The sequence below is a fragment of the Toxotes jaculatrix genome, chromosome 9 (assembly GCF_017976425.1).
Source record: "Toxotes jaculatrix isolate fToxJac2 chromosome 9, fToxJac2.pri, whole genome shotgun sequence".
In the NCBI taxonomy this organism is placed as follows: domain Eukaryota; kingdom Metazoa; phylum Chordata; class Actinopteri; family Toxotidae; genus Toxotes; species Toxotes jaculatrix.
The window spans coordinates 2,561,369-2,574,313 of NC_054402.1; the positions used below are offsets into that span (position 1 = coordinate 2,561,369).

At 46.5% G+C, this 12,945-nt stretch overlaps 1 protein-coding gene across 2 annotated transcripts in view; it reads left to right on the forward strand.

The window, feature by feature from the left end:
* The window catches only part of LOC121186807 (tumor necrosis factor alpha-induced protein 2-like), a 33,845-nt gene that overhangs the window by 14,782 nt on the left and 6,118 nt on the right, over window positions 1–12,945 (forward strand). For both annotated transcript variants that reach the window (XM_041045607.1, XM_041045606.1), the window contains exons 2-10: window positions 1,248–1,763; window positions 1,971–2,209; window positions 10,239–10,501; window positions 10,591–10,857; window positions 11,046–11,164; window positions 11,467–11,581; window positions 11,969–12,079; window positions 12,585–12,685; window positions 12,773–12,889. In XM_041045607.1, the coding sequence (XP_040901541.1) occupies window positions 1,285–1,763; window positions 1,971–2,209; window positions 10,239–10,501; window positions 10,591–10,857; window positions 11,046–11,164; window positions 11,467–11,581; window positions 11,969–12,079; window positions 12,585–12,685; window positions 12,773–12,889 (1,811 nt within the window). In that variant the 5' untranslated portion in view covers window positions 1,248–1,284. The remainder of the gene's footprint in view (window positions 1–1,247; window positions 1,764–1,970; window positions 2,210–10,238; window positions 10,502–10,590; window positions 10,858–11,045; window positions 11,165–11,466; window positions 11,582–11,968; window positions 12,080–12,584; window positions 12,686–12,772; window positions 12,890–12,945) is intronic.

Consider the following 12,945-nt stretch of genomic DNA (forward strand, 5'->3'; position numbering starts at 1 on the left):
TCGTTTCCTGTGAATCATTAAAGTGAACAGACTGTGACACGGAGCTGATCTCTGTGAAAACCTGTTAATGTTTGATGACTTTATGTCTAAATGGTTTATGGCCACGGGGACAACTGGGCGGGACCTGACTTCCTGTTGACCTCCTCACTGAGGAGCGGCTCGGTCAGCGACGTACTCTACACGACAGGTGATACATGACACATGAAATGTCGTCATGTGTCATGTGACTGTGTTTGGCCATGTTCACTCACCAAAGGATCTCAGACTTTAAAAACTCCCCCATGTTTTAAACTGTCCAGCATCACTATTGTTGCTATGGTTACCTGCAGGTTAGTACACCTTGATCTCTGAACGAAGGTTAAACTGTGGCACTTGTTTATGTTTAAGCACCTGCCAGCCAATCAGAGAGCAGGGTTTTCTGTTACCATGGTTAGTTTGGTTTAGAGTCAGAGAGTCCAGAGAGGGTTCAAGGGATCCTTGAGGTGTTCCCAGGCGTAACTGATGAGTTTTCAAAATGTCCCAGTTGTCCTTGAGTGACTAAACTGCCAACAGAGCCTGGTAGCCAATCAGAAATGAGCAGTTAAACTTTACCTACTGGACTCACAGTAGTTGGGTGTGAAGGCTGTTTCTCGCACTGGCAGCGCGATGTGTGTCAACCGTTGTCCTTTATACACACACCTGTGGTGTCTTGATTAGTTGAGACGTCCTGGAAGTCCAGGAGGTCTGGCCAGAGATGGGGAGGAGGAGCCGATCTTTCTGGCAATGCTTCATTTCAGATGCTGCTTTTACAGCATCGACGCAGAAACAGCAAATTTGATCTCAGTCACTTCTCTGATCAGCAGATCTTATGCTGTGGTTTGGAAACCTCAGCCTCTCCAGTAGAAATAGACTGAACAGTTATATCAAACTAAGAAATTCAGTTTCAGGTCTTTGACGTTGAGCCTGAGCTTGTCTCTAAGACGGCTGTGACCGTCCTGGTCTGTCCAGATCAGCTTTGTTCAGGGAGTTTGAGTTACGGCCGTCTGGGTGTGACTTTAGGGTTCCAGCTGGACCAAACAGACCAAATTATCCTTTGTTTTGGTTTCTCTCAGCCTGTTAAACACTGGTTGTACATTTTCTTCGATGGACTGTAGACATGTTTCATTCTCACTGTTTCTGTCTTTCACTGTTGTTTCTATAACTGATGTCACCTGGATACAAAGCAGATGTCCTGTTGATGGACTGATCTCCCTCTCCTCCCTCCCCAGGTTCCTCCCTCCCTGTCCCCCCTCCCCCAGCTCCATTATGCCCATCCTCAAGAACCTCCCTGTGCGCCTGAAAGGCGGCGGTCCGACTCTAGACAACGCTTTGATCCTCCGCAGGATGAGCCTCAACATAACCCCCCACCATCACCACCACAACCCCTTCGACGATGACGACAGCATCCATGACAACGATGGCCATGGCAACCACTGGGCACCCGGCAGCTCGCTCCTGGATGGCGACGTACCGAGGGACCGCAACCCGTTCGAGGACGAGGAGGATGAGAACGAGGCCAACGAGGGGAAAAAGGGAAGTGGAGGAGGAGGAGGAGGTTCATCAAAGGGCTCCTTCAAGTTTAAGTCCCCGCTGAAGAGTCTGGGAAAGCTGGGGAAGACCCTGAGAGCGTCGGCAAGGAGCAAAGGAAGTGCAACTCCCTCCCCACAGGGGTCGCTGCAGGGTACTCCTTCACCTGCAGAGAAGAAGAAGAGGGGGAGGAGGAGCTCTGAAGGAAGTCTTCTCAGGTAATTTTGGATAAAAACTGGGAAGGAGGGTTGGAGGAGGGGAAGAGGAATCGATCAGGATACTTTGAAATTTGTTGAGGTAAAGGGAGATGAGGGAACTTAATACTGGGAGAGTTGATGTGGGTTTGTGGGAGGTGAGGAGGGATCAGGGTGTTTGATGAGCAGAGACTGAGTCTGTGTCACGTGCTCCTTCACGTCTGTCTCCAGGTTTGCAGGGAAATATCGCGACACGCTCGGCTCCTACAAGGACTCGCTCACAAACGGCGAGCTGAACTGTTCAGAGAGCGAGTGCGACTCCACCAGCCGCCGCCTGTCCTTCATGAAGATGGTAGGTCTGGGGAAGCTGAAGAGGGAGTCTATGGCCGACCACTCGTCTCAGGGCCCCGAGGAGCAGCTGGTGCAGGAGGAGGTGGTGGAGGAGGTGAAGCCCAGAGAGCCGCTATCAGGTAAGAAAACCAAGAGGACGTAACTCACACACGATTAAGCCCTGAGTCTTCTCATGAAGCACAGTCACTTCCCTCAGCCAACAGTGGAGCTGAGGACTGGGTGGATGTAGACAAAGCAGAGGTTTGATGTGTGTCTCTCTCTCTCTTTCTCTCTGTCTCTCTCTCTCTCTGTCCTTTGTAGTTAAAGTTGTCTTCCATTTTTATCGTCCAGTTTGTTTTCACTGATCTTATCATCATCTGTCCACAGTCAGAGCTTATTTTAAACCCAGACGCCAACAGTGAAGGGTGGGGGTGGGGTGGGGTGGGGGAAAAGGAGAGACAGACAGAGGTGTGAGCAGACAGACAGGTTAGTGAAGGTGACCCTGAAGCCAACTGGGTTACAATGAGATGCTGTAATTCTCCGCAAGGACACTGGAGTGTGTGTGTGTGTGTGTGAGATCATAAGTATTGGGCCGGTCCTGGAAATTTTTAAGGGCGTCTATTGTTTATCGCACCCTGTTTACTCTGCTATTTTCTAATGAATGATTCAAATGTGTGTGCGTGTGCGTGTGCGTGTGTGCGTGTGTGTGTGTGTGTGTGCGTGTGTGTGTGTGTGTGTGTGTGTGTGTGTGTGCACTCTCAGTTCCTCCACACCCTTGTTTACATGTTGAAACAGTGACTCCCTCCGTGTCAAACCATGATGGTTGATAAATACTGTATCTGCACAGCCTTTATTTTCATTATCAACTAATTTGTCAATAATTCCTTCACTTATCGTTTGGTTTATAAGATGTCAGAGGTGGGGTCTTCAGATGTTTGGCTTTGTCCCACCAACAGAACAAAGCCTCAAAATATTCAGTTATAGTCACAGACGACTAAAGAAGCTAACTACTTGATGATCAATCAGTTATCAAAACTGTCGATTAACTGGTCGATGAATTGATTGATTGTTCATATGTGTTTACACATACATGTGTACTTTCATGTTTGAGTCTGATTGATTCTGGATTTTTGAAGCTTATCCAGTATTAGTGTTTGGAAGTTAAAGATATATGATTGACAGGACATTCGGTGAAAAACACCAAACTCCTGACACTTATTACTGAAGTGAACCTTGTGATTGGTTTATCAAACATTGTTGTAATTGTGGCGGAAGTTTTGAATTAACTTTGTGTAACCGGACACTTGTGTCGCAGGTGTTTTCAGTTTTAAATTAAATTAACAGTATTAAACTGTAGGTAAAGAAAGCAGCAGTGAAGCTTCGCGGAAGAGCTTGGAGTGAGGGTTATTTATGTAACCAGCAACAGAAAGAATCATAGACAGAGATGAATAGCTTCTCAGTCAGAGCCACACAAATTTAAGGTTAATATTAATAAATGAAATGAATCACAGAACGTACAACTTGTCAGGCAGTATCCTGACTCCCGATCGATTCAGCTCACAGACGACAGTGAAAACCTCTGTCCTCTGTCATTAAACATGGTTTCTGCTGTGTGACGTGGCTCCTCGGCTCTTTGTTGATTCATGCAAATGTTAAAACGTCTTCTGACTAAAGCAGATTTGTTTTCAGGGACGCTGTAGGAAGCTCTGACAGTACAGTTATTACGTTAAAATCTCAGCTTTACAGAAAACAGCCTGACATGTTGCTACACCGTCAGACTCATGGTGACGGACGCTCTCAGCTGCTATTACTGTGATCACACACACACTGGAATCCACTGAGCCTCCTAATGACACAGAATTTAGTCAAATTAAAGGTCTTTGCTGGTCTGCTCGGTCCCCAATAACAGACACCTGACCAGGAGCCAGATCCTGAGTCTCATGTTGATGAACACAATGTGCTGTTTGAAGTACAGCGATCACACTGAGATGAACACAAAGTCTTAGTTCAGTGTTAGTTTGAGCGGAAAGTGCAGAGAAAGTTCTGGATGTCAGGTGAGGGCTTGTTTTCAGATGCTGCTCAAACACCGGATCAGCAGATCAGGTTCCTACTGAACGCTGAGTGTCGTGTGTGTGTGTGTGTGCGTGCGTGCATGTATGGTGTGTGTGTGTGTGTGTGTGTGTGTAAATAGTACATAACCGTGATGCAGGTACAAACAACCCTGACTCCATTACTTCTGTTTTGCAATGACACAAAACAGACGCACACAGTCCTGTGCTGTGGGTCAGTGTCCTGGATCACGTTGTAGCTTCATGTGAAGACATTTCACATAAAGAAGCGTCTGATTATAAAATCAGTGATGAACAAAGGCGCTCGTGGTTCAGCGGTGCAGGTAACCGCATCAAAACCTGCCCTGCATCAAAAAAACCACCATAACCTGCACCATATCAAAACCTGCACTTCAAACAAAAACCATTAACCATTAACTCGTGACAAAGCTCCAAAGGAAACTCAGAGCCTCATCAGCGCAGTACACGATCATTCCTGTGTCGAGCATTTCCTGTTGTTTGACATCCCTCCTGTGGTGAGTTCAGGTGCGTTGGGACGTCTGACCTGCGTTTGACCCGGTCTGTCTCAGTCCTCTCCTGATTGTTTTCTTCATGCATTCTGTCTTCTTATGTAAGCGTGCAGAGCCTGAGACCTGGGCTGACAGATATACATCAGCCACACACCTACACTGAAGTTATGGAACATCGACACAGCCACCCCCACATTCCGCTGTGCAACGGGGTTGGATGAAGATAAGTCCCATCATCCTCTTGCACGGGCTGATGATGACTGTGGGACAGTGAAATGGTCTGAGCCATCATTAAATAAACAAAAAGAGTTAACATCATTATTTTCACCAAATGAAGTCAGTGTTAGCCGCAGTTAGCAGTTAGTGGCTGCTGTCACAGAAGCTAATGTTGTACAGATTCTGTAGAAACAAAATCTTGTTTAAATTATTCTTATTGAGTTTCTGCTTCTGTGATTTAGTTTTCCAGTTGTTAATTCAGTGTCCAGTGTTTCTCAGATCAGACTGGAACTGCTGGACTGAATCCTGGAAACAGGTCCAGGACTTCATCACTGTCCCCCCAACAAAACGTTGCAAATATCACACTGATGTCAATAAACAAAAGCATGTGACGAAACAAGTTATAATGAACCTTAAGTATCTTTTAAGAGAGTAAACAGACTGTGTGTGTGTGTGTGTGTGTGTGTGTGTGTGTGTGTGTGTGTGTGTGTGTGTGTGTGTGAGTGTGTGAGTGAGTGAGTGAGTGAGAGAGAGAGAGAAACAGCTGTGATGTTTTGTGGTTTCGACAGCCCACACAGAGAAGAAGTGAGCTGTTATGAAATCAAATATTTGTCTGAGCTTCTGTTTAGAGAAAACTGTTCTGACTTCTGACCCGTGTTTGTGTCTGAGAATTAAAGTTGTGTTGTCGCCATCAGTGCTGATGTGAAGCTGCTGCGGAGTGTGTGATTGTTCACAGATGAAGAGTCAAACACTTCCCATATCGATTCATCTGTTATCTGAACTGAAGGAAGAACTGTAAAACGGTGGTAGATATTCTGAACAGATCTGAAGAGTCCTCCGGTGATGAGATTTGAATCAGCTGGATGTGTTTGTGTGACACTGTGTAACGGGCTGGTGTGTCTGAAACAACCTGTTTCATGCTCCTGGTTGTGATTTGGAAGTAAAGGGCAGATGTTTTACAGCTGTAGCGTGAAGTTGTAACTAATTTCGCGGTTAACCTCCATGTCACCATCCAGCCGCTGAGAAGCAGAACTCAGGAACGCTGCTTCTCTACAGAGCTGTGGAATTTATCTCAAACTGTTTGATGCTCAAATGTGTGTCTCAGATTTGGTGTCCGGTTTCCTGGACAATGATGATCCGGGTGAGACTCTGTTCGTAGTGTTCTGACTCAGACCTGGAGATCAGGTGACGTCTTTGTTGGTGCTTTTGTTGCTGGGCTCACGTTGACCTTTGTTCTGTCTCCAGGTAGAGTTTATGTTTGAGGTGAAGAGAAGGACAGCTCAGTGTTCTTCACACACACGCACAGTGGAATTTACCCTTCAAACTCCTGCCTGTGTGTGTGTGTGTGTGTGTTTCATTAATCCATGGTCATATTACCACAGAGCCCCGCCATGCCATGACGAGCAGCAGCAGCTCTGCAGGTTGTTTGTTGGCGTGTTGCTGCAGGTTTCAGGTGGAAAGTGAAATATGAAACAGGAAGTCCACTTCAAAAGTCCCCAAAAGCAGCACACTCAGGTTTATGTTCTCCTGTCAGCCTGGATGGGACAGTTGGCCTCAGCGCTGAGAAGAGGCTCACATTCAGGCCTGTCAGGGCCAGTCAACAGGTGTTCAGCTGTGAGAGGAAAATAGTACTGAGGCCTCAAACACAGAGAGAAGAGAAGAAGAAGAGGTCACAGGAAATTTACGAAGGTCCTCCACAGACAATAAAAGCATCAGCTAGACGTTCAAATATGCGGCACATGAACCCCTGTGAAAATAATGGTAGTTTCAGCCCCAAGTCTCTAAATGGTTGTTTTATTTGTTTTTATCTAAATGGACTGAATTCAGAGAGTCGACTGTATCTCCCCCCCAGTTCCCGGGTAAAGACTCGTCTCTGCCGTGGAGACTCTGTGGAGTCTTTCATCAGCACAGTTCAGGTGTGAAGCTGCTGAGTCGTGTGTCTTTAGTGAGAGTTTGAATGGAGGAGGAGCAGCTCTGCTCCGACCGAACCGACCGACGACGGGAGAGGACAAGAATGTGAAAACGGAGTTCAGATTACAGTCTGCACACACACACGCACACACAATACTGCCTCTGTTCTCACACACACACACACAGGGTATGCGTGGGCACTTAAACATACCATCTTAAACTGGTGGATCTGAGCAGGTAAAATCTGACTCAGCAGCTTCAGGTTGCAGAGGCCGCTGTGCGTTCACGTCTTTTTTGTGCGGTTGAAACTTCAGACATCACCTCTACGTAAATCTGAAAGAGACTTAGAGTTTTCACATCTGTGTAAATTTAAAGTAAAGAGCCAGATATTTCACCTCAGGACCTGGTGGAGAACAAACACAGAGTTAAAAGAGAGGGAATGCTGGTCTACGATCCATTAGGTGGACTCAAACAACCCTCCAGATGAGCGTCTGCGTGACGTTAGACAACTGATTTATGAGATGATGGCATTTCAGGCGTCGTGTTTTCAGCTGGATGTGGACACGTGATGTAGCTTTAGAACTAAACTTTTTTTTTGTCAGAAACATGGAGTGTTTACTGTTCATCCCCTCTGTAAATTAAAACTAACGAGAAGGAGTCACTCAGGAACTAAAATGAGCGTTTTACTTTTTAAACTGTCAAGTTTTTCAGAATTCCCCTGGTGGTTGTTAGAGGAACTGCAGCTTAAAGAGACCTTCAGCTCGTTACGTCCACACTCGGCTGTGGAGGCTGCAGCTCATGTTAAATTCACAGTGACATGTTTTTAATGGTTTAGTGACATGGACAGGGTGGAGACGGAGATGGAGGTGGTGGTGAGGAAGAGGGTGGAGGTGGGCGGGGGCTTCATCATCCACCCAGCTGGAATAGATTTCCTCCAAAGACTGAAACTGAACAATAAGAGCTGTGTTTCTGTGAGGAGGGGCTCACCGACCAGTGTGTAGGGGTAGAAGGTGTGTGTGTGTGTGTGTGTGTGTTGTTATAGCTGTGTTTTACAAGCTCCAGTGTCGTCTGGTTTGAAAGTGCTGATATATCACCTTACAGTGGTCACACCATGTCTGTGTGTGTATGTGTATGTGTGTGTGTGTGTGTGTGTGTGTGTGGTTACCTCCCCCCAGTGGTCTTATTAAAACTAACCTCCACTCTATAACCAGCAGTGTGGACTCTGGTCTCAGGTCTGTGGCTCAGTCCAAAGCGGTGGTTGTAAAAGTCCTTTGTTTCCTGAATACGTTGAATTATTGAATTATTGAATTATTATCATTAGACAGTTTGATTTTTTTTTTAACAATCAAACTTGGTTTTAAGCCCTGAGTTGACTCTTGCTGCAGTGCTTCTTCAGTTGTTGTGTCTGCTGTCTGGCAAAATCTGCACTGTTAGGTTATTAAATAGAGAATTAATTACTTATTAAGCTACAACAAAAGAAATATTTGACAGGACTGATACGAACAAATGGGACTGTTGCAGTGTTTTACACCATGTTGGCATCAAATGTCTTATCCAAGTCCAAAAGTCATTTAATCTGTTTGGTTTATTCTGTGTCTGTTGGCTGCGATGACCTCTGACCTCTTCACTGCTGCAGGAACCGAACTTTGATCTGCTGTCGACCCAAACAAATAACAGAAAAGACTGAAATGTGTGCGAGTTCAAAGCCGAGATGTTCCGCTTGCATTGTTCTGTGTATAGAGATGATCTTCCTCTCTTTCTGTGTGTGTGTGTGTGTGTGTGTTTGTGTTCGTTCCTGTGTCGGCACTGAGGAGGAAGAGCGAGACAACAACATCTGGAGGCCTCGCATCCTCACTATCTCACCAACACACACAGAGGACTTTTATTTTGAAAGAGTAGCCCTGGCAAAGCTCTCCTCTGACGCAGCAGTTGATGTAGGAGAATGGGAGACATCATTTCCTGTCCCACTCTGTGTGTGTGTGTGTGTGTGTGTGTGTGTGTACTTCCTGACAGTGTGTATTATCTGGCTGCTGCAGCCTGATGATGTGATGAAAAGCTGAGTCATATTTCCCCCCCGATTATCCTGCATCATGTCTGTTTGACTTCATGGAAACTTTGTTAGAATTATTTTGTTGTTTCTGAAATTCCCTTTGTAACAAAACATTTTTCCTTAGTTTTTGTGCAAAGCTGACGTTAGTTCTGAGTCACCTCTTTATCCGTGAAATCTTCACCCTGCCCCGGTCTGTAACAGACATGAACACTCAGCAGGACAAAGAGCAGAGCTTAAGGAGACGGCAAGGACACTGTGTGAGGTGAATTAGAGTCCTGAGTCAGATCTGAACTCACAGACCTGAAACTTGTTGATTGATGATTGAGTTCGACTTCACTTCCTGAGGAAATCATTATCTCTGACGTCCGTCAGAAAAAAACAGAAACAGTCTGGATGGAGATCATGAAACGAAATGTTTTGTCCATTTTTGTCAGACGATGTCATTACAGTGCTGCTGTGGCATCATCTGCTCTGACAGTCAGAGAGGATCCTCCCTGAACGACCTCACGCTGACCTCAGACCAGCCCTGTGGCCTCTGGAGGACCATACGTCTTTGGGGACTGTTTGTCCTTCCCAGCTACACCCTGTTTCAGTTCAGTGGTCAGAAAAGTCAAATGATTTATCGGTGCTCTCTTCCATCATGGTTACTTCACCTGGTCTCCTTAGTTTCCTGTCTATGGTGGACGAAACCAGATAAACTCTAAATTCATAAGTCCTGGTTTAGATTTGGTCCACACACTGGAACCTGGCGTACTGACAAAGGCCCTGAAGCTGGTCTGATAATATCTGAGAATATTCACCGCAGACATGTGTCCCCACATTCTAGAGACGGTCTCCACGCTCAGTGTGTGGAATCTAAATGTGCTGAAGTCGTCCAGGAATCTCCCCCCGACACTTAAAAAGTGAGAAGTGTTGCGGAGAGAACCAGATTCTGTGAGCGATTCTGTGGGAACCTTGGCTCCGTCCCTCTGTCTGTCCTCCCGAGGGCTGCTTTGAAGTTCAAATCAAACAAACCCACCTCCAGAGCTCAGCCGAGTCGGAGGGGGCACGCAGCTGAGTGTGTGTGTGTGTGTGTTGTGAGACTTGACGAACAGCTGTTAATGCTAATCAGTCAGAATTAAGAGGTTTCGTTGTGGAGTACCTTGGAAGGACTCTGCTGCTGTCCACGGAGAAGTGTGTGAGAACAGGAGTGAGAGAAGCTTTACACATGACATTAACCCTAATGACTGCTGAACTGAATGAATATTAAAACTTTATAGTTTTATTAGTTACATCTCTGGTTCTTCCTGCACCTGCACAGAAAAAAGGCAAAGTGTCACTTCGTCTTTTGCAAAGAAAAAGTTTCGAACACTCTTTTGGCTGATGGTCTGGTCTGGTCTGGTTGTATATCTCTGTGTCTCTCTGTGTCCTTCAGTCCTGGAGATCCTGCAGCTGGTGAAAAAGCGGGACCTGCTCCTGGCTGACTCTCACATCCTGGAGCTGGAGCAGGAGTGTAACGAGTCCGCCGCTGACCGTGGCGCCGTGACGCTGCCCGAGGACAGCACCAGAGATGGCGGGCGGAGGAAGGCGAAGGACGTGGAACTGCTCTACGAGGAGCTGCAGAAGGAGCTGTGGGCCGTGGTCAGGGAGTCTCTGAGGTCCCCCACAGCTGGGCCCAACCTGGGCCTGGTGGTTCAGGTGAGGGCTGCTGCTGCAGTGGTTACATTCATGGTCACAGGTATCAGTGCTTACCTCACCTGTGTGTGTGTGTGTGTGTGTGTGTACAGGTGCTGCAGCAGGAAGAGCAGGCTGATAAAGACTGGGCCCTCAAAGAGGGAGCGGCCCCTGGGGGCCCAAGGCCTCGTCAGCTGAAGCAGAGGTGGAGGGAGGCGGTGGAGGAGGCGGCTGACAGCTCTCTGCCTCAGAAAGCAGAGTTCACAGCCGGAGAACTGGACGGATACCTGGGCCGGCTCCGAGCCCGGGTGGTGGAGGACCTGGGGGCTGCCAACAGGAATGTGGTGTCCATCTACCCCGAAGAGTACCAGCCCTTCCAGGTGAGATGACACCTGGACAGAAAAATCAGTTTGCAAATGTCTGTATCAACTAACAACCCTGAGATTTGTGGATTACAATCTCCACTGACAGCCTGAGAGGGTAGGAAACATTCATGATCCTCAGAGGATGAATCACACGTGATTCTCTGACCTCATGTAACTTGAATATTTAACTTTTCACCTGTCAGGTATACGTGCAGAGTTACCACCAGGCGGTTGCTAGGCGACTGGAGGCCATCACCGACAACCAGCTGGAGATCACCGACATCTACTCGCTGCTGGACTGGCTGCACAACATATACAACAGGTGCACAAGTTTATCTGATCGTATTATTTTTAATGACGGACTGGTTCTGCTTCTCTGTCCTTTTCGGTTTTGTACTTCTTTCACATATCAGCCTCCTCAAAGTCTCTTATCACATTCAGATATGGATGTGTTGCACATTTTGAATGTCAGAAAGTATGAAGCTTCCTTCACATCTGGAACTGTTGTACAGGAACTACATGTTTATTTCCTCCAGTGAAAACAGATTTGAGTTCCTCAGATGGTTTCTTTGTGAATGTGTGTTTGGTCAGACATCATGTTTGTGTGTGCGTTTGTTGTTTTAGAGACGTTCTGGGGACTGTGTGTATCACGAGTCCATTCAGCCGCTCTCAGCTCAGTCCTCTGCTGCCTTCAGAGACCGTGGACAGACTGGAACTGGACTGTCTCAACTCTGTCAGGGTGAGACATGCATACACACACACATGCACACATACACAATCTTTCACCTAACCTTAAAGTCCCAGTAGAAACTTCACACACAGCCCTTTAAGGCAGCATCTGGAAACAAATATATGAAACTGGAGTGTGTCAGTGAGGCGTGTTGCTGCATGAACTGTCAGTGGCAGAACTGTGAAGATCGTTTATTACTTTCCACCACATTTTACCAATTTTAGTTCAAAATAAAACCAGATAAATGATCTTTCTCTTCCATAAATTATTAAAGCCAAACATGAAAAATCGAAAGAAAAAAAGGAAATCTAAGGTTATGATTTGAGTCTGAACATGTGGAGCTTGTGGTTAAACTTGAGGTGTGTTTGTTTTGATGCGCGGCTCCTCCCTTTGCAGGCTAAAGTGACGACAGAGCTGAGCCAGGTCCTGGACGAGGAGGAGAAGAGATGGATGGAGACGCTCCACATCGAGGAGTATCAGATCACTCTGGCCAAGACCGTCATACAGGTAACTCCCCCTCCCCCCTCCACACACGTGTGTTTGACGCCACACTGCAGCTCTGATCAGAGCTTCCTGTCTGTTTAAATAAAGATTATTGAATCGGAGTGAAGTGGTGTTACGTAAAGGTGGATTCCATTGCATTTTGAGCACTGATTGTTTTCTGAGTTTGTCCTTCAACTGCAGCCAAAGTCAACACTGGGCACTTCCTCATCTCTCTCTCTCTCTCTCACTCACACACACACACACACACACACTTTGTCATTGGATTCAGCTGCTGTCCTCTAGTGGCCAACAGTGATCTGGGACCAGAGATGTGATGTGAGATGTGGGTTAAGTGTTGGTTGTGTTGGTGTAGTGCAGTTGTGCAGTTTGGTTTTACAGTTTTTTTTTAAATATAATTGTATAAGTTAATGCTGCATACAAACTATATTGTCTTATTTATTATTGTCATGTCATTTATCTGATTTTATTTTTTACTATAACTCCTAGTTTCATACTGTTCTTGTGTCAGAGGCTGCAGGTGGATCTGGAACGTTCTGCCTCCATCAACAGGAGTCTGGGTTCCAGGGTGGCTCAGTGCAGCCTCAATGGTCTGGCCGACTTCCTCTACAGGTACACACACACGGGTTTTCAGAGCTTCTTCAGGCCGTGGAGGCTGAGAACGATCATTATTGTGATTCTTGTGTTCGCTCGTTTTAGTTTCCAGCGTAAAGTTGAGATGTTCCACGAAGGGATGCAGTGCGGCATGTTTGGAGAGAACGAGGACGGATACGTGTCCAAAACCATCGCCCTGGTCAACTGCTGCCCTCCCTTCAGGTACAGACCCACAGGGAAGCTGCTACTGAGGTGTCTGCAGAGTTTCCCTTGATTGG